Raw genomic sequence first — 27,588 nt, 5'->3', positions numbered from 1 at the left:
ACACTGAACATAGCTGATCGAAAAGACATTGCAGAAGTAAAGAAAGCGTTCACTGAACACTTCAACCCTCAGGTAAAGACAGTCTTTGAGCGATTCAAATTTCACAGCAGAGTTCAGAAGCAAGGCGAGCCATTCGAAAGCTTTGTGACAGCACTTCGAGACCTCATCACAACTTGTGAATTCCATGCTGATGAGAAAGACAAAGCGCTAGTGGATCGAATTGTAGCAGGTATATCGTCCAAGTTGGTTCGTGAGGATATATTCAACTTGCCAGGCAATCCTACATTACAGGAGGTTATCTCAGTATGCCAACGTAAAGAGGCTACCACGCAATACCTCAGAGAAATGAACCACGCGACAGATGGTGTTAATGCCATACGAAGTGTCGTACCCCCTCAACAGAAAGTATCCATGTCAGAGAGCAAGAGCCCAAACCTACAATCGGATAGAAAATATAGAACTGGACTGTTACAAACGATAAAGAACTGTAAATACTGTGCTATGGAACATCAACGAGGGAGGTGCCCAGCTTACGGAAAGGTGTGCAGGAAATGTTCCCGTAAAAATCACTTTTCCACTGCATGCTTATCTTCACGAGATAACAGCAACAACACTGCCAATGAGGTATCGGAACCTGACAACGTTAATACCGGAGACATTGCATTTGCCATCAATGACAGAAGAGAATGGACAATCAATGCTAAGTGCAATGGTAAGCCATTACGATTAAAAGTGGATACGGGAGCATCATGTAATGTAATTTCACAGACTGTACTAGCCAGCGTAAATAGTCAGGTGACAATTGTCAAGCATGCTAGATCATTAGTGTCTTTTAGTGGACATGCACTTGATGTATTAGGCAAGGTTATGTTACTGGTGGATGTTAGCAATAAGTATCATACAGTGGAGTTTATAGTCGTAAAAACTGATACAAACATGGCAACTTTATTGGGGCTGCCCAGTTGCATTGAGCTTGGGTTGGTTGATAGGGCTGATTCCGTCACAGATAAGGTAGCTAAAAAATTCACTGATGTGTTCAATGGTCTTGGCAGGTTGCCATGTAAGCATGCTTTGCAACTAAAAGAAAACGCTCAGCCTGTTATACAAAGTGCTAGGAGGGTCCCATTTAGACTAAGGGATAAACTAAAGTTCACGTTACAATCTATGGAAAGTGAGGGCACAATAGCTAAAGTAAGACAAGCAACTGACTGGGTGCACCCTATAGTAAACATACTGAAACCTGACGGGTCACTTAGGATTTGTCTAGACCCTACACAGTTAAATAAAAATCTAAAACGCGAACACTTCGCATTACCAACAGCTAGTGAAATATTTGCTAAACTTTCGAAGTCTCGAGTATTCACTACGTTAGATGCAACCTCAGGATTTTTGCAGATTGAATTAGATGAGGCTAGCAGTTTGTTGACGACTTTTGCCACTCCATTTGGTAGATATCGATTTCTTAGATTGCCTTATGGAATATCCTCTAGTCCTGAGATATTTTGTCGGACTGTGTCGGAATTATTTGAAGACATTGAAGGAGTGGAATGCTACGTAGATGATTTGTTGATTCATGCAGCGACTGAAACCGAGCACGATAAAATCTTAGAGTTGGTATTGCAGAGATGCAGGGATTGTAATCTGAAATTGAAAGAGTCGAAATGCAATTTTAGGCAGTCTGAGTTGAAATATCTAGGTCACGTTATAGGCGATGGTACTATCAGGGCCGATGTCCGTAAGGTGGAGGCAATTACAAAAATGCCAAAACCAGAGTGTAAAGATGACGTCAGTAGGCTTTTAGGAATGGCCATATATCTAGCTAAGTTCTGTCCGAATCTGTCGGAAGTTACCACCCCACTGCGCGAGCTAACTAAAAAAGGTGTAGAATGGTCCTGGAGCGAAGGAGCTGAGCAGGCGTTTGAGAAACTAAAATTCCTCGTATCATCTAGCCCAACGCTAAAAATGTTTGATCCAGAATTGCCAGTTACCCTATCAGTTGATGCCAGTCAGTTTGGCATGGGAGCAGTAATAATGCATGCAGGCCAACCAATAGAATATGCCAGTTGCTCCCTTACGGAAACACAGAGAAAATATGCGCAAATTGAGAAGGAGTACCTCGCGATTCAATATGGTTTGAGGCGGTTTCATCAGTACATATACGGGCAGCATGTTATGATAGAAACAGACCATCTTCCACTAATTGGAATAATGAAAAAGGGTTTAAATGAGCTTAGCCCTAGATTGATGCGCATGAGACTACGCAATCAAGGATACGATTACACTTTAATTCATAAACCAGGTAGAGACCTAATTTTAGCTGATACATTGTCACGTGCATTTCTTCCTAGCTACGGTGCTGAGGCTAATAAACTTGAAGCACTAGATCATGATCAGATTGATTCAATAACCACAGGCATTATCACACAGCCTCTGTTCAAGGAAAAGTTGAGTCGGGCAACGAAACTAGATCCCACAATGCAGATACTAACGTCATACATAAAGCATGGTTGGCCAATGACTAAACATGCTTGCCTTGAACCACTAAAACCTTACTGGAATGTAAAGTCTGATCTAACAATGCATAATGACCTGTTACTGTGCCGGGCCCAGATTGTTATTCCTATAGCAATGAGGAAAACGGTGTTGGACCAAATACATGCTGGTCACATGGGAGTTAGTAAATGTACTGAGCGAGCTAAAGGTGCAGTTTATTGGCCAGGCTATTTAGGTCAGATTAGAGATTTGATAGAATCGTGTTCTGTTTGTCAAGAATACATGAGATCAAACAGTCAGTATAGCCTTGAACCATATGATATCCCAGAATACCCTATGCAATCGGTTAGTATGGACATTTTCCACCTCGACGGCAACGATTATTTGGTAACGGTAGATCGATACTCGAAGTGGCCAGCCTGCTATCAATTAAAAACTTCTCGGTCTTTAGAAGTCATAGAGTTATTAAAAAGGCAGTTCATCGACTTTGGTCGGCCTGAAACCTTGGTCAGTGACAATGCGTCATATTTCACATCTTATGAATTTAAATGCTTTATTGAGGATAATGACGTTAAACACATAACTTCCTCTCCCTATCATTCACGCTCTAACGGGTTGGCCAAACGCATGAATCAAACCATCAAAAACAGCCTCAGAAAGGCGTTGATATCTGGTCAGACATTGTGTGATGTTTTGGCCACATTACGGTCAACTCCATTGGGTGACCAACTCCCATCTCCGGCAGTTTTGCTACAGGCTCGAAATTTAAGAGGACAATTACATTGCCTACCCCACCAACTCAAGCCCCAAGGACTACATCTAGGGGAAATACACAGTCGCTTTGTTAAAAGACAATCACAAGCTATCTTTCAGAACAACACAGCTACCCTTCCCACTGAGTATTGCGCAGGAATGGAAGTTTGGTGTAAACTAGGCCATAGAAAGTGGGCAGAAAGTGTTATTGTTGAACACGCGGAAACGCCTCGAAGTTACTACATCAAATTATTGGATGGCAAAGTTTTCAGGCGCAACATAAAATCTCTGAGACCTAACCGATCTTCTCATGCCTATAATAAAACCTCGATTAATGATCACATTGATAAACAACAGAGGCTCGTTGAAAGTACTAATTCTGATAGAACCTTGATTAATGATAACCTTGATAAACAACAGAAACTGGTTGAAAGTACTAATTCTGATAAAACTTTGGTTCCGGTCCAGTCTGCTCAGCAAAGTCAGTTAGCTGTTGTTCCCAATTCTGTTGACCAGAGTGGCACCGCCACTCCTGCATCGACAGGTGCAACCAATCCTAATCAAATGAGTTCAAGCTTTTCCTCAGTTGTCACTAGGTCGGGAAGAGTGTCCAAACCACCCACTCGTTTAGGTTTCTCTTGATTAGGACAATTATTGTAAGCTACATCCACCAGATTTTGTGTCTTTTTAGTTAAAAATAAATCATGTTTTGTTTTTGGTGTGGTTTTGGACTAAGTGTCAATTTCTACCAAGAATCAGATTTTGTACAAGTGTGTTTTGCAATCAACTTTTATTATTTTAAACTGTTATGAAGATATGTTATTTTTCTGTAAGTGTCTGACTTGTGATATTTTAGAGCAGTTTGAATTGTAACAACTAAAAGAGGAAGATGTCACAGTGTGTGCTCACACTGAATGCTAATGACTCTACCAGCCCTACAGTAGCTGAGTCAGCTTATCCTATTATTATAAGATTAGTTATGCTAGCTATGTTTGGACTAGCTATGTTTGCCAGTTGCTTACACACATCCTATGCATACAGTTCATTACAGTTCATACAATATAACATTATTAAAATTACAATTCCTGGCTTTATGATACATGGACATTCTCGAGTCGGAATTGTCTCTACATTCTTTTTTGGTTTGATCAGTCAATGTACCCTCATGCACTTATGTATTTAATTTCGATATCTCATTTTTACGTTTATGCCGGTATCAAGAGGTACCAGTAATGTCGTACTCAAAGTTTTGATTGATAGCATCTGCTGCAACAGTAACTTTTTTACAAACACTCCTATGAGCTCATTGTTATTGTTAACTCAACATATTTGTCGTTTTTATTTTGTTTTGTCAGTTTGTTTGAATTGTATCAGTATTAATTCACTTTTTATTGTAGCCACTGTAACAAATCATACTTTATCTAGCCATTACTTGCAGATTAATTCCCATTTAAATACCTTCAGAGATGTTGTAATTTTTTTCAAAATTTATGTGAGCTGCACAAAAAACTTTTTTAAATTTATTTGAACTGCACAAAAATACTTTTCTCATGATATGAAGCTTAAAAGTTATGATAGTAAATGTTGTATATGTTAAATAAAAATAGATGTTTTGTGCAAAGACTTTTTTACTACCCGGACAACACCAGGCATTTATCTAGGTTTGATATAATTTGAAGTTTATAATAAAAATAAGCTTTGACGTAAAGGGTTGAAGTAGTTAAACACCAAGAACAAAGGCTAGAAAAAAGCAGAAGCTTTCATCTTGTTATTTCAAATGTAGATATTTTCATAAAATTCATTTTCATTCATAGTTTCATATTTTCAAAGTTCAAAATTAATTTTTGTTTCGATACTCCACATTGGAAGATACGGTACTTAAAATCTTATAACATACACAAATACGCTGAAGCCTCTTTAGGCACTATAGATGAAAACCATAGCCCTTAAGAGCATTATCATTAGATTGAAAGCACCTGCCTAGCGTGTCAGTCAGAGCATTGATATAAGTAACATTGATAGCCTTGATAAGTGACATTGGCTTCCCAGTGGTTATAGGACTGTCTTCCCTGTTTAGGTTTCGCTTTTCTCTTGCCAATCTACACACAGTCAACAGAACTAATGAATCCTCCATTTCATGGAAAATTTTCAGTGAACATTTTTCAAGTTAGGCGGTTGTCTCCTCCTTACACATAAAATAACAAAGAATGAAGTTATTTCTCAGCAGCAGATGTCGGCGAAACTTGCTCGATTAATAGATTTATTTTGATACAATCTTTTTGTTTGCCCGAGCTGTCAACAATAATTCTGACAATTTCTTATCAAAAAGTCTTTGAAACCTTTCATCTCATGAATCCTCACCTATCACTGCTGATCTGCAAATTCTCTTAATCTTTATCTTTACTATAATGAGAGTTGAGTAGGTCCAGCCGTCCATTTGTCTGTCTGTTTGTCTTAGCCAAACCACACTTGGAGCGTTAAAAAAAAGTTGTATCTCACAAAAATAAAACCCGGATATTCGGGTTCACAAACAAGCACACCACCACCTGTGTCACTCAATCACATTCCTGCACCATGGAATAGTTATGGATATAGCTACTACATATGATGAGCTCTCCCGGCACACAATACTGTCAACGTACTAGTCTTTGCTAGGATAAGAGCCATGTTTGTCGGTTTACTTGAAGGAAACTATGGTTGAAGGTTAGGAAAAAATATTGCATCGTACTGGATTTGAACTTAGTAAAATAAAATACAACCAGAAGTCATGTGCCAGATGTATAACTAGCGAAAAGGATTTTTGGTTAATTCTCAGCAATTCTAGTATAGACGCTAGTACCCTGTGCAGTCTGTTACGCTGTGAGAAATAGTCAGGTGTATCAATAAAGTACAAAGAATAAGTATGTGTAAAATAATTCTACAGCAAGATGGTGAATATAAGGCATATAAAGCCAAAAATCTTTTGAAACAAGGTTTCTATCAATAATAGTAAAAAGCTATTATAATTTAAAAATAAACCACAAATGTAATAGAAAATATAGATATATAAAAGAGGCTAACTTAATCTCTATGTGGAGTAAGTTGCCCCATGGATGTCTATCAGTAACTCTACCACTGAAACTCTGCCTAATCTACACCTTCACTCACATGTTTTAAGGTAAAGTAATAATATAAAGCTTTTAATACTGATCAATACTCTATTAGTTTCCTTTTAATATAATTACTACCCTGGTAGTCTGTTACTCTGAGAGTTTTTGTCTTGATAAAGGCACATAATGGGCCACAGTCTATGAATGGTGGATAAGTGCACGCATGATGATACATCAACAATATCCACGGCCAGAGAGCTTTAATATATAACTATTACTCTGGTAGTCTGTTACACTGGGAGAAATAATCAGGCGTATCAATATAGTACATAGAATAAGTATGTGCATAATAATGCTAAAATACTATAAGGCGATTGTTTGATGCAGCCGGTAGTGTGAAGGTGAATGTTGCATGTTCAAATCCTGTATGATACAATCTTTTTCAACCTCCAAATGTTGCTTCGGTTGCAGAGTTTTTTGCACACATAAAACAGTTGTAAAGCGATTGTTAGGCTATAATTGTTTGCTTTACTGGTAATATCAGCAGATGCGATGCAGGTCTGGCTTCAATCCCCAATGGCTGATTTTTACTCTAGAGCAACCATTGTGAGAAGCAAAAAAATGGGCTGGCATATTTTTAGCACCAAGTAAAATGCAGTTCTGCCATAGCAACTTTAATCAATAACTCCTTCCTATACAGACTCATTACTCGGTGAACTATATTTAGCTCTTCCAAGAAACTGCTGTCTGTTGTAGCAGCTTGCTCATTTGCATTAAAAGTTCAATAAATTCTCTAATTAAATTATGTCTAATTTTCAGAACTAACGTGAACAGAATCCATTTAAAACATCTATTTTTAGTTTGTTTTCTTGGATTATTCACAAATTTTCTCAAGACCCTTTTTGGTTTCAATTCTTACTCACTTGAAATTGTGCTGTCATTCACATTTAAGTTTACCAATTACAAATTTAGCTACGGCTCCCTTCTAATTGAATGAACAGGGCACCGTATCTCAGAGGGTTCAGTTTAATATCTTCGGATTGGCTATTGCCTAGCAACAGTCAATCAGACTCTGAGCAGGCTTCTACTTCCTGCTTGCAATCACTGTAAGTTTTCAATTATATATAATATTGTTGATTTTACCTTATTTTTGTCTACCCAAGTCAGACTGGACTGCTGAAACAGGCTGATGCTATGACACAATATGATAATTGGTAAACTTCAATGTAAATAAGCAAGCTGTGACAGCAGACAGCCGTTTCTTGGGTGAGTTAGTAAAATGAGGCCAAATTATTGATTGAAGTTATCTACAGCAGAATTCTACTTTTCAATTAAGTTTAACTTTATCCTTATTTATTTGAAACTAATTTAGACAAATTAGTTTTTAGTAAATAAATACAAATGTTTCATAGAAATTTGTAATATTTTTATGAAACCATTTTAAAACACACGTTTCATCTCAAAGATTTTTACCAATCACCAATGAATTAAAATTCTGTTTAGTAAAGTAAAATGGAAACAAAAAATACTTTGAACAGTTATATATTTTCAGCTAGCATTAATCCTGACAGCGGATTTCTTTCATTATAAATCGTATAGCTTGCAGCAACCGTGTAGATTTTTAACACAAACTGCTACATTGTTTTCACGAAAACAAACCATGAATACGTCTATTGAGGGCAATTGTCCTTGATGCATGCGGAGGTAGCTAAGCAGCTAGCAAACCCGGAGATGATAAAAATAGTCTAACAATCTGCTGAACATACACATGCATGATATAAATCCTAGAAACAGGATAAACACCTGCATAAACAGGTGAAACTTGGTGGTTGTGAAAAGAGGATATTTAGAGTTTAATAAAAAGCAAATATCTCTCTTATTTCCAATACTATAAGTAAACGATAAATATTCGTTTGGACATGGAATATATGTATCAAAAAGGAAAATATTAACAAAATATCTCACAAAGAAAAAAATGAAATCTCTTCTTGATAAAAAAGACAGCAGATGGAGAACAAACCCATAGCCTGCCCTAAATAAGCCAATGAACCGTCGGAACACGACAATGTAAGTAATGTAAAAGGCCAGAAAGAATTAACAAACTGGAAAAGGGGTTACCAACCAGGGAGGAGTTCCCCGGAGGAGGGGGGAATTTCGAATATACAAAGGGGAAAACAGAGAGATGTCTGATTTCTTAAATTTTCAATTTATCTCCTGCAGTGCTGTGTGAGTTTGGGTTTCATCATTTAACATTTTGGTTTTATCTATAACACTAGTTGCTAATAATGAGCTACTAGTCAGAACCCAGATATATGTGAACACATCCATCCAGATTTTGATTAGATAGTAAGTTAACCTAGTCATATACCAGGTCACCGCCATGCTGAAGGTCATGTATTGTTGTGTGTTGTATGCGTGCTGTATAAAAATTAATCATATGTTGTTATATGTTTAGATATGTACAATAAAATGGAATTATAATTTGTAGCGGTTGTTTTTAGTCATGTGAGTTAAAAGTGTGGGGGAATCAAATTTATGAAAAGGCATAAGGGGGAAATGAATGAAAAAGGTTGGGAACCCCTGATCTAGAAACTATCCCCCATCCCCCTGCATATCTGATGAGTAAGATGATTTATGATAGCTAAAACACAATGAGAGTGTCATAGTTTAGTAATGTTGAAGTTCCTTGGAAGGGAATAAAGCCAAGTAATGCATCACCAAGACTACCAGAGCTGAAAGGTTACAATTACTAGGCAATCCCATTTTAGTATTAAACCTTGCTACGAACACCAGCTAATAATATATAAGGAAGTCTTGAAGCTGCAGCTGTTGAGGTCAAAGGCAGAACTTGTATACAGAATCAATGACACTCCTTAGATAGTGCACATACATGTAGCATATAGTACCCGCTGTAGACTCAGTCATGTATCCAGAGGGAATAAAAATTAATACTCGTACTTTATTTACCATTAGTTTTCCGGCAGTCTAGTGTGCCGTGAGAGATCATCAGGTGTAATAACTATACGTACAATTATTCTAAATCTGTGTGAGTGGTCGAGTGATGCAGTTGAACTACCACGCTAAAAGTCGTGAGTTCAAACTCTTGAGAATGTAATCATTTTTCTCAAACTCTTACCGTGGCTTCTGATAGAGAGATGGACCAACGAGCGGACGCAGCTTTTCAGTAAAGAAATAGTAACGAAGGTTTGTAATAGTTTGACATCCTTCTTGACTTGACATGTGACATTATGTGAAGACATTCAGTACTCTATATATATAAATCTCCAAGTCTGTTGTCATCAGCCGTCTGTGTCTGTTCATAGCACAGAATTCATAGCACAGAAAATTTGATCTCGCACAAGATGATAAGCTAACCCATTAAGCTAGAATGATTATTATTAGAAGAATTATCTGGGTTAAAATACGCATAGCGACTCAGTGTTACACGCAACGTCACTCTCTTGCTCTCACGGCTCTTGTTAGTAAGTTAAGCAATATGGAGACTAGCTTACTCAAAATATCCAATGGCAACAACATGGCCTGCTACTGTTTATAAGCTGTTTGTATAACACCGTGCACCGCCGGACATTCATCTAGTTTTTACTATAATAAGAACAGTTTCTGTTTGTCGGAAGCAATGGGTTGAGGTTGGGAAAAAGATTGCTTTCACTAAGATTCAAACACAAAATTCTCAGCTTGGTAGACCGACACTCTACCAACTGCACTAACCAAATGGCTTGCGCATTCTGGAATAATTGTGTGGAGTTATCACACCTGATGACCTCTCATAGCATGTGAGACTGCCAGGGTACTAAAATCCCGAACCCTAAAATGATGAAACATTCACACCCAAGAAGTTGGTAATAAGACATTGTAGCTTTGTTTTGTCTAGAAGATTCCGCATGAGTGGGTGTCTTATGACTTCAGCAGTTTGTCAGGCTCCACAATACATTCGATAATTTAACAAAATACACATAGTTCTACGAATATGATCAAAATTGGAAGTTATTTATTATGATGTTGACCATCAGGTGGATTTTAGATGAGCACATTGTTGTGTTGTTTTCGGCATCATTCTATCAAAAGGCTAAAAATTGGCAACTATACCCTTAAGCTGCTGCAGCCAGTGATTTGAAGGATTTGATCATCAAACGAAGGGCTGGGGTTTCGAGTCTCACAAACAGCAATGGCTGTGGTGGTAGGAAAGGTATCCAGCTTTAGATCAGCAAATGATGTTGGGATCCCATTTAATGAGTCATTCTGAATGCTTGCTTATTTTTCATGTGGCAACCCAGAATAGCGAAGGGAAACGTTAAAATTACGTACCGGTATATGCTATGCATATACAGTGTAAGTAAATTGCATGTGATACCTCACCAGTGTCCGAGATATCTGTGGTAAAGGCATTTTAGTTATTGAACTCCTCGATCTTGCTGGAATCTAACGATCTATGATTGTATTAGAACATTTCAGTCCTAGTATAAGACAGTCCTTCTCAGCTTTATCGAGGTCTCACCATTGCATTATGTACTGGGATTGTGTAAAACATAGTAAGTGCTATTATAATATACTGCCTTTGCATCAGTTGGTTGTATATAAAACACTGGCCAGTCAGGCATGTTGGTTTTTTAAACAACTTGACTCTATTGGCTTGTTCAAAATGATTTTTAATGTATAAATTTTAGTCATAGCAAGATACAACCTAGTTGGCAACCATTAATTTATAAGTTTGTAACAATGATGTCATACTTTCCTACTTTTTGAACCAAATAGTCAGAGATTAATATTGTACATCATATTACACATCGCCACTGGTGACGACCTTGACCGCTGTGGCAGCTAAGATTTAGTAGTTTACAACATGTATGCTATACCTTTCACTGCATAGTTGGTAAACTTACTTTTAAGGTAAACTTCCACCATTGGAGTGACGCACATGAAATGTATGTATTATTTTGATGTAAATGAAAATAATCTATACATATATATAAATGTAAAAGTATGTGTCTCCCTCCAGCTATGGCTATTATTAGAATAGCTGTAGCTAGACAATGCTGACACAACATCATGGCGGGGTACCATCATTAAAAGCCTAGCGCTTATTAACTAGTTTACTCGAATTTTCGGTTGGGAATGTGCCAGGCTAATAGCACGTGGTAGGCAACTCTCATCACTGCTCATTGTTTATAAGCTGATTTTTAATACCATTTTCCATTGGCAATCTGCCAGGCTAATAGCAAGTGGTAGGCAACTCTCATCACTTCTCATTGAATATAAGCAGATTTTAATACCCGAGCAACGCCGGAAGGCACAGCTAATATCCATATAATGCCAAAACATGAAGCTTGAATTTGATGTAATTTTTGTCTTTGTAGACCTACACAGGCCAGAGATATAAGTTTGTATGAGACTCTTTCTTAGAACGCTCGTATTCAAGCGAAAGTGTAATTATGACGTCTAGTGTTGCACTTTGACAAAAAGACTGACAAAATGGAGACACGTAACACTGCAATTTGAATGCAATAGCCGATATCAATAATGAAAGAGACGAGCAGCCGTGGGAAGAAACATTTTTCATCTGAGCATTTTAATCGTCATTTATGCCAGTTAATATGCTCAGAAGTTTGAGGTGATCTGAGTGCCAGGATGTTTCAATCTTGAAACATCCTGAAACATGTTTCAATCTTGAAACACCCTGAAACATGTTTCAATCTTGAAACATCCTGGCAGTCAGATCACCTCAACAAAAAACAATCACAAATGATAGAAAAATACTGATACTTTTTGATGAAATTTACTGAATGCTGTAAGTTAATGTTTACTGAGAGCAACACTTACATTGTATATACGGCTTTCCTCTCAACCATCTAGCATGCAACACTTACATTGTATATACGGCTTTCCTCTCAACCATCTAGCATGCAACACTTACATTGTATATACGGCTTTCCTCTCAACCATCTAGCATGCAAAGGATGATTTTTGCATGCCTGTTATTATAAAAACTTAGACAATTAGAACTATTTTTTAGATCACCCACTCTTCACCAAACCCTTCACTTCAAATAAGTCCACAACAATCATTAACAAATTTCATGTATTTATAATATAGCATTGAAATTATCTAAGGTCAGCCTTCTTAAATACATGGTAAAAATAGCAAATCAGTTGATGCTTTTGATACCTTTATCAAGAATGAGACATGAAAAGGTGCCGGGCAATTATAGCTGCATAAGCACATTCAATCTCTTGGCTACAGTAACATTTGCATAACATACGACCTACACCGCCCACCTGCGAAAAAAAAAATTGGCTGAGTGGTACAAACATCTTCTCATCGAATCCTTCTAAGTCCTAAATCTGGCTGAAAAGCATGCATCGGGCGAAATTGATTATTTATTTAAAAATCTATATTAAAGATGCAAAATGCTTTCATGTGCTGCATTGATCCACCCACGCGAACCTATGAAAAAAATCATAAACTAAAGTAGAGTGGGAACAGACAGTCAGTGACTTCAGTTGTTTATGTGGGCGCGCTTTGTCAGCGCTGCAGCAAGGTCATTTTTCAGCATGCCCATCTTTTCCTGATCGGGTAATGGCTCGACGGAACGCAGAGAGTTCACGATGTCTCGAGTCTTTCCAAAATAGATTTCATTTAGCGTGCTCCGCATTCTGTTTTCCACCTCCTACAATCAACCAGAAATGGGTGCTTGAGACCATGCCCAGCCTCTCCGCTTATTTAAACATCACAAAAGTAGGGTCATGCCTCCCACAGAACGCTATCTATAGCACAGGAAAGGGCCAATTGATGTGAAAGGGCCACTTAGCATAGAACACGCCTAGCAAATATAGAGATACATGCATCATCGCCATGCAGTGCAATTGAATTAACTGCTCCAGAGACCACAGTTACTGGCAAATAGCTCAACTGAGAGACACTTGAAACGGAAGAAAATCTTTTGCAATCTAGTATATTTGCATATCAGCAGCCTGCCAATTAGACTGTTGTAAACTACCCCAAAACGGGAAATTGCGAAGTGTGGACAACGTGAGAGCTAGGAACACAAATGGACAATAAGGTTTTACTCAGAAGCCCCTTGGGAATAACAGTTGAGACAATTAACTTATTTACAGATGGACCCGTGAATGACATAACAACTGGTCATTTATTGGTGCTCACAACCTATTATATCAATTAGGCTGCTGATGTGAATGTGATGATCTAAGAGCACTGACTTTGGCCCTACAACCTGGCAGCAGTCCGTTTATTCCATTTCCACCCAACAGCTATCAAGTAAAGCTGTCGGCTTTTGGTAGACTTCAGGACCATCATTATTTAACTCGGACTCTGAATATTTTAGTAAGCTTTCAACTTGGCCTAAATTCCTTAGAAGGAATCCCATAGACCTCGGACACACACATTGAGTACTGACTACATTGTATTTTAAGATTTCAATTGAGGTTTTTTCTTTCAATTCAAAGCTTGATTGTAGCGGAGAACAAATTATCTTTTAGCCTGTTTGTTAATTCTTTAACAAACTAGTTTTAAATATTTACTGATTGCATGATACAAATCCTAATTTCAAATACCTACTCCCCACAGCTAACTGTGTCATACTATTATTGTAAATAAAACAATGGTTTTAACCATCATTCATTTGTATGAACACGATACATAATACAACTGGAACATGTCAAATACCCAAGGTTGATTTTTCTGAGTGCCTCTATGCACAGTATATTAGTTTGCTCAAATAGAAAATCAAATTTTAAAATTGCAGTAGGTTTAAAAAACAAATGTACGTCTTCAAATGAATACGAAAGAGAAGTTAGTACATTCATTGGACTTAAGACCTATTAAATACCTTCCACAGACCTTCTTGGCTCACAGCAGGAGCTGGTTGCAAGTAGCGTACACATTACAGACTCTTACTAATTGGTTATCAATTCGCTATCTCTTTGAGTTTTTTTTACATCTAAGAATAAATATATTTAAACTAATATTTTAATGCAGTTTATGATAAATAGACATTTAAAAGTACTTCAGTAAAAAGCGTTACAAATTATTTTCACAGAAAGTGAATTTTTGAAATTGGCTCCCCTGGACTCTTTTGGAGTTGTCTTAACACAGGTAGGTTTAATCCCAACTGAAAATTAACAACATTAAATTCTATGATATCATCGGAAGCGATGCTTAAGTAGCATGCTTTAAATTTCCAGACTAGCTTTCTCTATCGGCAGCAGTTTACCTATGATGTCAAGGCATCAGAAAGTCATCATGCTCAACTCGCTTCAGAGGTGATCATAGGAGACAACTCACACACAGCAAAACATCTTGTTTAAAGTATTTTGTGACAAAACTAAATTATGAAATAGAGTTGTATAATTCATATACAGTCAGAGTTCGGTCTTCGACCATTAATCCTGTCCCGAAGGCAGTTTGAAAAGCAATTTGTCCGAAATCCGAAACTATCTTTCCTATTACAATTAGCGTAAATAACTCTGATCTAGTCCAATTCTAAAGCGCCACATTTTTTAACGCTTTCTCTACTCTTCTACATTATAAACTGTATACACATATAATAAGAAAGCAATTGATATATAAAATTTAGTGATTTGTCTCATAAAACATCTATTATTAGACGAGAGAATCAACTGTACTGTTGTAACTGTAGAAACTCTCACTCCAGGCTTGTTTACTCAGAGTATTGTGTACTCTATATGTACAACAAAACAGTGTAGAAATAAACTGTGTGGTATTTTAATAAAATATATCTTATCTAGGATCATCAAAAAACAGTTTTATATGTTTTATGTTTACAAATTTTTACCAAAAGTATTAAAGTGGTGAAAGCTGGCCTATGCTAAGGTTATGATCTAGATTCCAATGACGAAGTGCAGTGACATGTTTTAGCCAAGATCACGTGTGATAAAAAGCACAGTAAAAACATTTCTTGTCTTCCGTGTTTATCAATCACAGGATAAAACAGATAAAGGCTCCTTTCAGTTTGGTCGAAAACTGAATTTTGATCAAAATCTGAGGCATAAAAATTTTGAATTTTATGGCCGAAAGCCGACCTCGTTGAGAACAGAGATGCTCAAAAACCGAGGTATGGCTGTATTACATGAACAGTACTATCTGGATTTTTTGTAACATTGAAAAAGACTGAAATTTGTTGACATGATGATATCACATGGAAGAAGGAATTTGTGTGTTCCATCTCATCTAAGGAACACAGGACTTGAAGAGGTTTAGTTTTGAGAGCTGACAGCCTGACACACCACGCATAACTTAGGCACAACCCTAGTAAATTATTCAACAGCTGTTGAGTAAGTCTGCATACAAATAGTCACGTATAGCCACAGTTCTAATGCGTTTAGTACGAGGGGGGTGGGGGTTGGAGGAGCAGAAATTTGATAACAATTCAAACAAATAAAAAGAGAGCTATTAGTCTTGGAGCTTTCACGTTAAAAATTAGATCTAGGAAACAAACATTGCTGGATTAGCTTGTCTCCCTAAGGCTACATAGGTGAAGGTCATTCAAAAGAATCATTTTAGCCAGAGTATTTAGCAGTAGTTTTGTTACTACGGAGAAACTGAGCAAAAGGGCCAGTTTGGAGATCAATATCTCCCAATAAAGAAACCATATGAACAATCTACTTTAATATTTACACAAACTGGCTGACAACTTGTAAACTACAGCTGATCTGCCAATTCCTGCATGTCCGTCTTATTGCTATACATAAAATATCTTTTTTACTTTTTTAAAAACCAGCTGGGTTTAAAAATATCGCTAAAAATAGGACAGTTCACTTCATTAGATCATTCACAGTATCCGCGGGTGTGCGGGTGTTCATGACCGCTTTTATGTAAAGCTGTCTCACATGTCCCAATGATATTCATTAGCGGGTGGCTTCAGACATCTCTGCTAGCATAGAGCACACTTTTAATCATTGTTAAACAACAGAATAATATAACACTTTACACATTAGCCTGTGCTCCACAACACTGATTCACACACTAGCCAATGTTCATCTATAACTCTGACTCACGCATTAGCCTGTGCTCCCCAACGCTGATTCACAAACGAGCCTGTGTTCTATCTATAACTCTGACTCACATATTAGCCTGTGCTCCATAACACTGACTCATACACTAGTCTGTGCTTCATAACTCTGATACACGCACTAGCCTGTGTTCTATAACACTAAGTTAAACAATTTCCTACATAGGTGAAATCAACCACAAGACAACAGGGAGATGATATCAGCATCACACCTCTACATTTGGTAACTTGCCAAAATATTAGCTTTGCATGCAATCTAAAAACTTCATTCTGGACGTTTCTCTTTTGCTCTTTTGATACACTGCAAGTCTTTTGATTCCAGTCATTAAAAAACCTCAAAACACATAATCTATTCACAAAAAATTATTGCGAGGCATAGATAGACTAGGTGAATTCCCGGCATTGCACAGGTAATAAAGCAATTTTTGCACAGAAAATCAACATCTATTATCATCCACCTCTTAAATGAAGGTGTTTGTTTATTTCTGTATGTGCTATAAGTTTAATTAAGTTTATGCTATATCCATACATATATTTATAGCATTTTGGGGAAATCCGGGCAGTTATTTTTCTTCTAGTAAATTGTTTCTTTTAGTAAATTAGTTCAAGCGTGCTGAGTAGGTATTTTTTTCAATCGTTTTTAAAGATTGGCAGGTGTAATAACTATGTGTAAAATTATCCCATTGTATCGCAAGTGCCTTAGTAGTTAGCTCGCCTGTCTAGAAAACTGGAGGCTACGAGTTCGAATACAGCGCAAAGCAGATTTTTTTTACTAAAACTTTTTCGCTACAACTGGACACACGAACGACAGACAAACAAACACTGAGATTTATATAAACGCTTTTAGATGCAAATTCTGAAAAAAGACTAGCTATAAAATAACAAACTTTCCACAAGAAGTTGAAAATTAACCAAATATTTGTTAAAAGATGCTGAGAAGAGAAAATCAAACGAAAGAGCATCAAAAGACTGTCTGGATTGATAAGCGAATCCAAAATAAGCACAAGAATATCAAGGCAGAATTACGGTGCAGCACTTACCTCCACGAGTCGTCCAATGTTGGCTATATGCGAGTTTGCCTCGTTCAGAGGGGCGTCTTGTTCTTGCTACAACGAACCACGAAAATATAACTGACCAATCACGTGCCGCCACAATATCCACACAAGTCCTTACAAGTATTGTTAAGCTACAACACTTCTAGTCGACAATCATGTAATTAAAAATCAGAGAGTGGATAACTCTTAGCTCTGCCAACCTGTCTGGTGAGACTGCCACTCAGGTTCATGCTTCCGGAACCTTCCTTGTTGGTGAGGAGCCACAACATGACAGTTGAGGTAATCTTGTAGTGAGCATTTCTGCCTGCCGACTTTTCAACTACTTCTATTACGTGTATGCTGTCCCAGCAGCCCTGCAAGTGAAGATAGACACTATCAACTACACAGTACAGCGAATACCAGCCCGACATAGCGTAGGGTGGGTGGACAGAGTACATCCAAAAGTTGATACAGACAGCAGCTTCTCTTAGTGTGCTTGTGACCTTGAACTAATAATTGGGTAGACAAAAAAGGAAATTTTCCAATTTTATTTGAAATATAAACCCAAATTGGTTTGTTCTGCCTTTGCTATCATATTAACTATATGAACAATAAAGCGGTGGTATTTAGAGCTCTAGGATAGCTGCTCCCGGTAAAATTCCAAAAACAAAGGTCAAAGTTATAACAACAATTAAAAATAATATCATAATGTACTAAAACTGTAAATTGTACACAATATAACTCAGAAAGTCTAACATATGGCAAGTGTAAAAGTTTTTACGATGCTTTCTATTTTGGAACTCCAATATTCATAATGTCTTTTTGGGTGGTACTGCACGTTTTGCGAGCTTTTTATTGACGGTAACGCTTGTCACTGCTCGCTCTGTATTATTGCATTTTGAACAAAGAAACAATTTTTTTTAAATTTATTATTTAAAGAGGGGCAGTTGTCCGAATACCAGCTCTAGCTAACACCAATCCATGGGAGGCAAATCCAAATTCAGTTTCAGAATATTCAATAGCTATTATTGAGGTGATCCCAAAATAAACATACAAAGAATGAATACATCGCATCATAACATCCTAAATGCTACGTGCCAACAACTTCCTTCAGCATGTTTACCCAACAACAGAGACAATTGAAGTCTCGCACAGGCTGTAATAACTGCTGATATGCTTATGAAGTAAAGTCTCAGGCTTATGCTTGAGACTTGATATGCTTATGAGCATATTAACTAGCAAGTATGATCGCTGCCAGTAACCTGTGTGATATATCAACTGGCCAAGCAAGATCTGATGATGAGGGAAACGCTGCCAGGAAAATGAGCTTATGAGTCAGCAACCTCAATTAGCATACCAGTGTCTGATATACACACAAATATTGCCCTTCTGTAGTGCAACAAAAACTGAGATAGTTTATAGATCTGAATAGAATGCCCACAGAAGCTGTGCAATTCAGAGTTGTCCTATCATAATTCGAATCGGTAAACGCTTCCCACTGATATGAAGATGTATGAAGACCTCTGTACAGTGAACCAATTTCATGTGTCACAAAATGACAGCCAAGAGTTCGTTCAACACCGAATAAGTAACAAGAAATATTTTTAAATGAGGAGTTGCGATGAGTGAACAACTCCCCCTCCATTGTGAGGAGATGAGAAAACCTAACTAGCAACTCAATGATTGGCTAAGCCTCCCAACCTTCTGATATAAGAGCCTGCAAATACTATTAATAAAAATATCATACATCTAATGTCTGGAAGCAGGTTAAACATCTGACGGTATGGCTGCTCCTTCGTTGAACAACTCGTCCCTCAGTGTTCCCCAACCAATAAGTAGCTGGTACCGGCGAGTCATGAAAGGTTGAACAATGAGTGTCGACTACTACCAACCAGCCATGCAAAAAGGTAAAACTACTTGTCTCAAATAATGGACATGATCCTCTTGATAAGATAGAATTGATGATGTGCAAAAAAGTGGATAGCATACCATCATGCAAAAATCAAATAGCATGTGGCAGACCCATGAGCATTTATGACCATCTCCCCCCTTGGAGGGGGTGATGGGGCCAGTTAAATACATTTACTGTATTTATTTATTCGAGTATAACACTTACTCTTAATTTTTAGATAAAACTTAACATGTCTTCCACTTTCTCTTATTCAGTCTTGTCTATATTCGGACTGTATACCATCAAAGTAAAACACTGTATTTTGGTTGCTATTACAATATCTTTACTATAATAAGAGCCATATCTGAAGCCCCGCTAATAGCGTTAGAAAAAAAGATTGCACCGCATGAGAACCGAACATAGAAGTTCAGCTTCCCCACCCTGTGTACTACAAAGTGCACTACTCAACCACCTTGCTGCATTACATAATACTTGTACACATACTTATTACACATGATGATCTCTCACAACACACGAGACTAACGAGTGCTAAATATTAGGAGCCACAAACAGTTGCTAACAGACTCTTTATTTTTTACAAATGTTGTGATAATATAAAAATTTTGAATAAATAATAATTTCTCAAGTAATCTACAAATATTTTTACTCATGAGTAAAGGATTTATCATGTGTGACTGTAACCTCAGCCTTTAGGAAACATTTTAGGGTGCTTCGTTGGCATTAAAAATTGATAAGTTTTGGTCACAGCTGACAAAGTTCCAAAGCAGTCATTTGGTTGCTTTACAATTTGTGAAATGTCATTTTTAAGGCATCTGTTTTGACATACCAACTTCGATTAGGTATGTTGTCAAACAGTGTGCAGTAAAATCATAAGCAATTTTCTAGGTGAGCCATCTTCAGTCAATCAGGCAACTGCACACTATGCGACAACTCGTGCTGTCTTTCATATAACACATACCCTTACTTTGTGATTAAAATTCACTACAAAATTGTGCACATTATAGTTAAAATACAGTAATAATATTTACTATAATAGGAGCCGCAGATGGAGGTGGAAATTGGAAAAAAGATTCAATCCTTCGGGTTTTGAACTCCCAACTTTGGGCTTACCACCCTGATACACTACCACGTGAGCTAATCCTTCACCTCGGAGGACTAGAGAATAGTTGTGCACTTGATGTAAGATTAAAAATTATCTTCAAGTGTTGGGTAGTAAGCTAAATTCCTTTAAGTTAAATTTAAAGTTTGTTATATAGCATCACAAAAGTGCAGAGTACCGAATGTGTTGCCATCAAGTCTCTCTCACACTTCTGTTAGCCGATATCATCTGTCCTAGAGGTAAAATCTCCCTGCAGTAATGTTACATTTTATTGCAGATCATAACCACTAGATAAGAATTTGTTACTTTGTGGGAGTATGTGGCGAATCAGAATACTTAAAACACTATCACAATGTCCTGTTTTAAGTGTTTTTTCACAAGTTGTGAACAGCATATTTTGTATTTAATTATCTTATATGGGAAAATTTGATTTGAGATACGAGTGAATTGACACACTAGCTCAGTCCCGGAACACATTAAGCTCGTATGTCGAGGTATGAATATACTCTGCGCTGTATTGACACTTTACTGGTAACTTCTAACGACAGCCAGAGTACTAGTAATAATAATAGCAGCTAGAGACTTTACCATAAAAGGAAGAGGCTTATTATATAAACTCAGATATGCAACAGCAGAGGCAGATACAGCCACAAAATAGGTATAGTTAGGAACATCAGTTCTGATTGACCACACCAAATGCTATTAACACGCTGCACACAGTAGCCTTAGTTTCTAGCAAGATGTTTGGGTGAGCCTACATTTACCTTTATCTTCCTTGAGCCATCACCAGCCTTCTTGATCAGTACTACACCAGCGAATCCACCACTTTCAAGGTCCCAGAGGTAAACGGATGACACGCCTCCTTCAAAGTATCTGTAGATAACATTAATGTAAGCATCATCTGCAGTAGATAATACTAATAAAATGCATATTGTAAAACCTGTATATATAGTTCAGTGATTCTTGTGAGAGAAGCACATGTGAATGAGACTAACATAAACATATCTGCAGATTACATCAATGTAAAAGATATCTACTGCAGATTACATCAGTGCAAAATATATCTACCGCGGATTACATCAGCGCAAAATATATCTACTGCAGATTACATCAGTGCAAAAAATACCTACTGCAGATTACATCAGTGCAAAAGATATCTACTGCAGATTACATTAGTGCAAAAAATATCGACTGCAGATTACATCAGTGCAAAAGATATCTAGTCAGTATCATTTACAGTAGCTACAGGTTTCATTTGAAATGAATGAATTTTTGAGGATCATTCCTATTCGTGTGACTGAAAGCTGATCCGCCTAGGAAAACTCTATACTGAGGAGACAACTGCTAAATTTAGTCAAATAAGGTTTTAACCAATCATAAACTCAGAATTTGAGCAGGAGTTCTTCATACTTGCACCCCATTTCTTATTCTGTATCATAGATGCATTAATCAACAAAACCTCTCTGCAACCGTAACTCGCTTAAATTAGAACATACTTGTAAATATATACAAGTAAAGATAATTCATTGCAGGAAGTCTTCCAAACAGAGTCGTTAGAAATACACTGTCTCAAATGCTTGACTCGTAAGTTTCTGAATTTGATCTTAGTCTATTCTGAATTCAAATAGCCTAAGATCAAATTTACAATTTAGTAACTTTGACACAAAGCATTGCGTTTGGCTGCATAAAGTCCCTTGTTTATCTTCTATTAGCTGATAACAATGCAGCTGTTTGCTATAATTCAAACAAGGTTATCAAAGATTAAAAAGTTAAAACTAGGAATAAGTTTGAGCCAGCTGTAGGAAGGAAGTAGTGTTATTATATTGGCCTTGACAGGCTTGACAATCAACAATTTTAATGGTTATAAAAGCAACAGATGTAACATAAATATTTTCTAGCCTAAGTTTTATAGCTTAAGTTTTATTAAGCTATGCCATAGATGCAACCGGCCTAAGCCAATGAATCCCAGTAATGTTTAAATGAGAACCTGATTAAAGCTAAGAGTATCTCTATTGAGTAATAAAACTATTTTTATTACAATGGTACTGCCATCTGCATTCCTACTAGTATATATAGTGACAACTCCTGTTAGGTCTTGGATGAGTTCAGAGAGTACTTAGTCCTAGTATAAGCTACCAGCAAGTATAGGCTGCACCCCAAACTTTGAAATTGTTTTTTTAGTTACAGATATACAGCGTGTGTCAGCTGCACCTGCCATTTTTTCATTCATTTAACGCTTTAATTTAACCTAGCCATGCGAGCCATTCGCCAAGTCTACTGGCTGTCTGTCTGTCGTCACACGAGCCTGTTAGCTGAAAAGTATATGCTATAAGTACATACTTATACATATATAGTACATGTATATACATAATATATATGTTTATATAAAGTATATATATAACTATCTATTATATAAGTATATATATAACTATCTATCATATAAGTACATCTATAACTATATATTATATAAGTAAATCTGTAACTATATATTATTTAAGTATATCTGTAACTATATATTATATAAGTATATCTGTAACTATATATTATGTAAAACTATTATACCTGTGAGTCATACCAGAATGTACACCTGAAGAACATGCCGAAAAGTTAATTCCCAGAACTAGTCGTTATTTCATAAACCGAAAGCAGGTACATATTGTGACAAACCATAATTTATCTGCAGGGTACAAAAGCTCAAGGAACATACACAGGCATTACTGTAGAGAATCTATGTTCATTACATTTAGTGTTTATTATTTAGGCACAAAATAGACGATCGATGACTTTAGGTACAACCTCAGATTTCTAAAGCTGTACCTAAATAGCATGCACAACGATTCACTCACAGCTGTCTGTAATGGTCAAAGGCGTCATTTGCTTCCACCTCGAGCTTCCTTAGTCTGTCGGAAGGCATGGCTCCTTCTTCATCCATCGCCGGCTCATAAGTGTTGCTCCATGGAGATCTGTAGGTACAATATAAATGCGGGTCTGTACGTACTCCATCAAACTCTGTTATACGACTTCTACAACTCCTAAGGTTGAGTTTTTGTACTTGAGGCTGGCTATTCTCCACAGCCCGGTATTTGACTAGCAAAAATATATTTTCCGTTTCTACCGTTTGCACATCAAACCATCTTTTTTGCTGACACATTAAAAGTTAAAAACAGCAATAATGTAAACTCAAGTGATAGACAACTCCTAAATATACAGAGTTACCGTCAGTGAGTCTTCAAACATGTCTGATTATAAAAAGATGCGACCAACTAGCAAATGGGCTGATTGAAGAATATTTGTACTTGTTCAGTAGTGACTGAGTAACTGCCAGAACGATTAGCGCAACTTGGTTATATCATGTTTTAAACGCAGACGTCCTTCATATCTAGAATATGAAACCACTTAAACCATTTCAAGAGGAGTTTGAATCAGGCGTTAGACCAAATAATGTGTGCACAACTCCGACTATCCAAGAATGTACATATACTGACAATACAAGAGTGACTGGTTACTCCTGCGCATATTTCATTAGACGACATACAGCCAATCTACTTTATCTACATATAGATTTATCTATATGCTATCATGATAGATAAATCTATATATTTCTCAAAGTTTGTCGTCTGTTTTCAGTAGGTCCAGCTATAGCTATTATTAAAATAATATTGAAATAAAGAATCCGTACTGAATAAAACTTGATCCCGAACCCTCCCGTTCACCAGTCCGACACCATACCAATTAGGCCACAGAGATTGATACCAAATGCTAGCCGATATATTTCGCTTTATGGGTGCAAATACCTAACAGCTTTGCATACTACACCATAGTATTTATATATTGAAAGCTAGCAGTGTACAGAAACCACAATGGAAGGTAGAAATTTAGAGTTAACACATAGCGAATGCCCTGCATCACCTTTTTCACATGAAAGAAACACAAAAGTCTAACTTTTATGAGTTGTCCACATTTTAAAAAGCTATATTAGAGTACAATAATCAAACCAATAAATTGCAGCCTAAGCAATCGGATTCTGCTTATATCACTAATAAAAGTTAAGGTGATATTTGACAAGTCATTGAGGGTAAAAACACCTAAAAAGCAAAATAAATGTTGAAAAAAATAAGGCAAAACATTGTCTGCTTCTATTATTTTCATTAAATTATCTTACTATGACATAAAATTAACCAAAATCATTGTTAAAAAACAAAACTGTCATAATTAGTGAAAGGTAAAGACAGCAAGCAAACTGTTAAATGCAAAGACATGCATTTAACAATTACATTTGCCCTACTTCTCCCTACTGAACCATTAAATAGACTGACATATCAACAAAACAAAAAAAGACGAATTAAGAAAATTGAAAAAAGACGATTAGCAAAACGTAGAACTTGAGATATTTAAAACACAAGACATCGGAATTACAGAGAGCCGAGTTCAGTAATCAACAACAAGAATAGTAGCTCATTTCAGGGTTACACTTGAGTATCACCAATCATCTCTTACATAGTACTGATGTAGCTATTTACCGCCTTGTAAAAAACCTAAGAAACCAATTGTTAAGGCATCACAGACCCGATCAAAGATTTTCCCACTAAAATCCTCAAAATGAGGCAACAGCATGGGAACTCTTTGCAAAAAACTGCACAATATTTCAATTTTACTTTTGTGAGTGGATATACAGTGAAACTCGGATAACTCAAACTTCAAAGGACCGAGCAAAAGTGTTCAAATTATCATAGCGTTCAAGTTATCAGAGCACTGTCATAAGTCCATGTATTTACTTATTTATTAGTAGATACATGTACATATACAATCTATAATATAAATCAAAAGCACAAATGGCTTGTCTCAAATTAAATGCTTCTAATGTTAAGTTTAAAACGTTTTTATCAAAAAGTATAGAGATTTTTCTATCACTTGAGGTTGGTTCGTTGTTTGAGGTGATGTTATTGCCAGGACGTTTTTTAGATTGACATTGGCAAAACTTGATCGTTGTTGAAATGCTCAAAAGAAAAGACATAGATCTTTTTCTTTTGAGCGTTTTACCCACGATCAATTTTGCCGATTTTTCTTGAAGTTTATGCAAAGATTACCTCACTTTACCTCACTTCCGAAGGGCGATCACTACGCGGATGTTTGGTACAAATCAAATTTCACCAAACCTTTAGAAAAGTCGTTGACAAAAGTATTTTGCCGATGGTGGTAATAACGACGCTTATGAATTATGAAAAGTTGAGGTTTACCTCTATGACTTGGAATAAAGTGATTTTCTAAAGCGATAGCAACCATTTCGGTAGCCGTTGGGCAAAAAACAGTTCGAATTAACAGTGTTGAGTTCGAGTTATATAGAGCCATTTATCATTGCGTGGGAACGAACCAAGCAAATCCATTCGAGTTAACCATGTGTTCGCTATATCCGAGGGCGAGTTATCCATGTTTCACTGTATATATTTTTAATATTTTAAGTACATAACAACATACGCATGTACTTTGTCCATCATGGTGATAATGATGGTTTTTTCTATTAATTTTTTTCTTTTGAAATATTGTTTTAACACGTACTACATAACTATACATGTATATATTTTCTGTCCATCATGGCAATTTTGTATTAATTAGTTTTTATATTAGTAATATATATATCACACAGCCTAAGCAATGTGTATTGCTGTGCTACAATGTTAAATGTTCACTAAACATAGAAATTTACTAATATAATTGCAAGGTTGAATTTAATAAACCCAGAAATAAGCTTTTGAACTGAGGGCTCTTAAACTGTAATTATTTCCAAAGTTCTCTAACCTCCCGAACGATCGTAAGTAACTCCTTCCCATACATCTGGTCAAAATATTATGAAAGTTGACAGCACTTACACTTTAGCTAGGCAGATAGGAGGTTTTTACTGTATACAATATGTTTGCAAAGCTTCCTCAAAACTTGACAAACCCTAACGCAAGCTGATTAAAACCTTTTTGAAAGAATTGATGTTATAACCATTTTTAATTTGCTTTTATTTTCCCTGAACTCTCTTTTGCAATTTCCTTGAGAAATCTCGACATTAATTAGATGATGATAGAGAAAAAATAAATACTACACCTTCCCTACTAAGTGAAGTGCTGCAAAAGTGAATTTTAAACAGCAACTGACCTGTACGAATCTCCATCTCGGTTATAGTCGCACAATAGATAATCTCGCCCTGTCTGTTTGTCCTTGGCTATTTTGAGAGGCTGGTCAACTGATGAAAGAAGATCCTCACACAAAGAAGGTACAAGATCAATTAAATCCCCAAGGTTCTTTTCTATTTGCTGCGGCGGCAGTCTCCTCATTAAATCCAAAGCACAATCCAACTGATGGTCTGCCTGTAATAGTATACCGTAGTACGCGAAAATCTAAAGGATAAGTTAAGCATAGCTTTCTGTAAAAAAAATCCCTCTATAATGCTACACCATAAGAAATATACGTATCAGACTAAAAAAACTAAAAACACGACGAATACATAAGATTCATCGGACATTATTTTTAATATTTTATGCTATACCGTGGATACGAGTTCCTAAAGACGTATTAAATCAACTTAAAAACATTATATTGACCATGCACTATATTAGAAACTATTTATTCTCATTTTGGAGGTCATTAGCAAATTATAGCTCGAACATGAAAAAGGTAGTAAATAGCACATTAATATTAACTTTAGAATCACGCATAAAATATGTAAGCACGAAACTGCATAAGCCAGTCTTTTAATTACCTACCATATTTTTATATACTTTAGAAAAGCCAACGATACAACAACGGTGTTGAGTACCAGGAATAAGCTCGACCGGCTTAGAATATAGTCTTCTTTACTCTTTTACGGATATTACTTTTAGTCGATACGTCGTCTTATAAACTTGCCCTATTAATTACTTTTTAGTCTCGCCCGAAATATATTAAATCGCAAACTTAAATAGAGGAGACAACTTTTAAAACAAACAAATCAATGGGAAATTCACTGTTAAACCACATCAGCAGAAGACTAGCTTTAAAAACAATAAATTTACATGAATATGAGTAAAATCGTTAAAAACTAATACACTACACTGGTATAGTTTAAGCTGACTATAACATTCTACAAGTAACTAACTATGCAAGCAGGTTAGCAAGTA

At 36.5% G+C, this 27,588-nt stretch overlaps 1 protein-coding gene across 1 annotated transcript; it reads right to left on the bottom strand.

Annotated features, from left to right (window-relative positions):
• Positions 1 to 12,414: 12,414 nt before the first annotated feature.
• LOC137404159 (F-actin-capping protein subunit beta-like) lies at positions 12,415 to 27,310 on the bottom strand. The gene is made up of 7 exons (XM_068090315.1): positions 27,196 to 27,310; positions 26,588 to 26,799; positions 23,293 to 23,409; positions 21,211 to 21,319; positions 17,657 to 17,809; positions 17,442 to 17,507; positions 12,415 to 13,020 (listed from the first exon to the last, which is right to left on the bottom strand). The coding sequence occupies exons 1-7, from the start codon at positions 27,196 to 27,198 to the stop codon at positions 12,850 to 12,852; spliced, it is 831 nt and encodes a 276-aa protein (XP_067946416.1). The 5' UTR covers positions 27,199 to 27,310; the 3' UTR covers positions 12,415 to 12,849.
• Between the last annotated feature and the right edge of the window lie 278 nt (positions 27,311 to 27,588).

The sequence above is a fragment of the Watersipora subatra genome, chromosome 9 (assembly GCF_963576615.1).
Source record: "Watersipora subatra chromosome 9, tzWatSuba1.1, whole genome shotgun sequence".
NCBI lineage: Eukaryota > Metazoa > Bryozoa > Gymnolaemata > Cheilostomatida > Watersiporidae > Watersipora > Watersipora subatra.
The sequence above is the reverse complement of the archived record's forward strand: the minus strand, read 5'-3'. Positions and strand labels throughout refer to the sequence as shown.

Excerpts from the sequence above, each read along its gene's own strand:
- LOC137404159 (XM_068090315.1), bottom strand. Across the intron at positions 17,508-17,656 it reads GTGGCAGTCTCACCAGACAG|CAAGAACAAGACGCCCCTCT; the intron begins GTTGGCAGAGCT and ends GGTTCGTTGTAG. Across the intron at positions 13,021-17,441 it reads ACATTGGACGACTCGTGGAG|GAGGTGGAAAACAGAATGCG; the intron begins GTAAGTGCTGCA and ends GGTTGATTGTAG.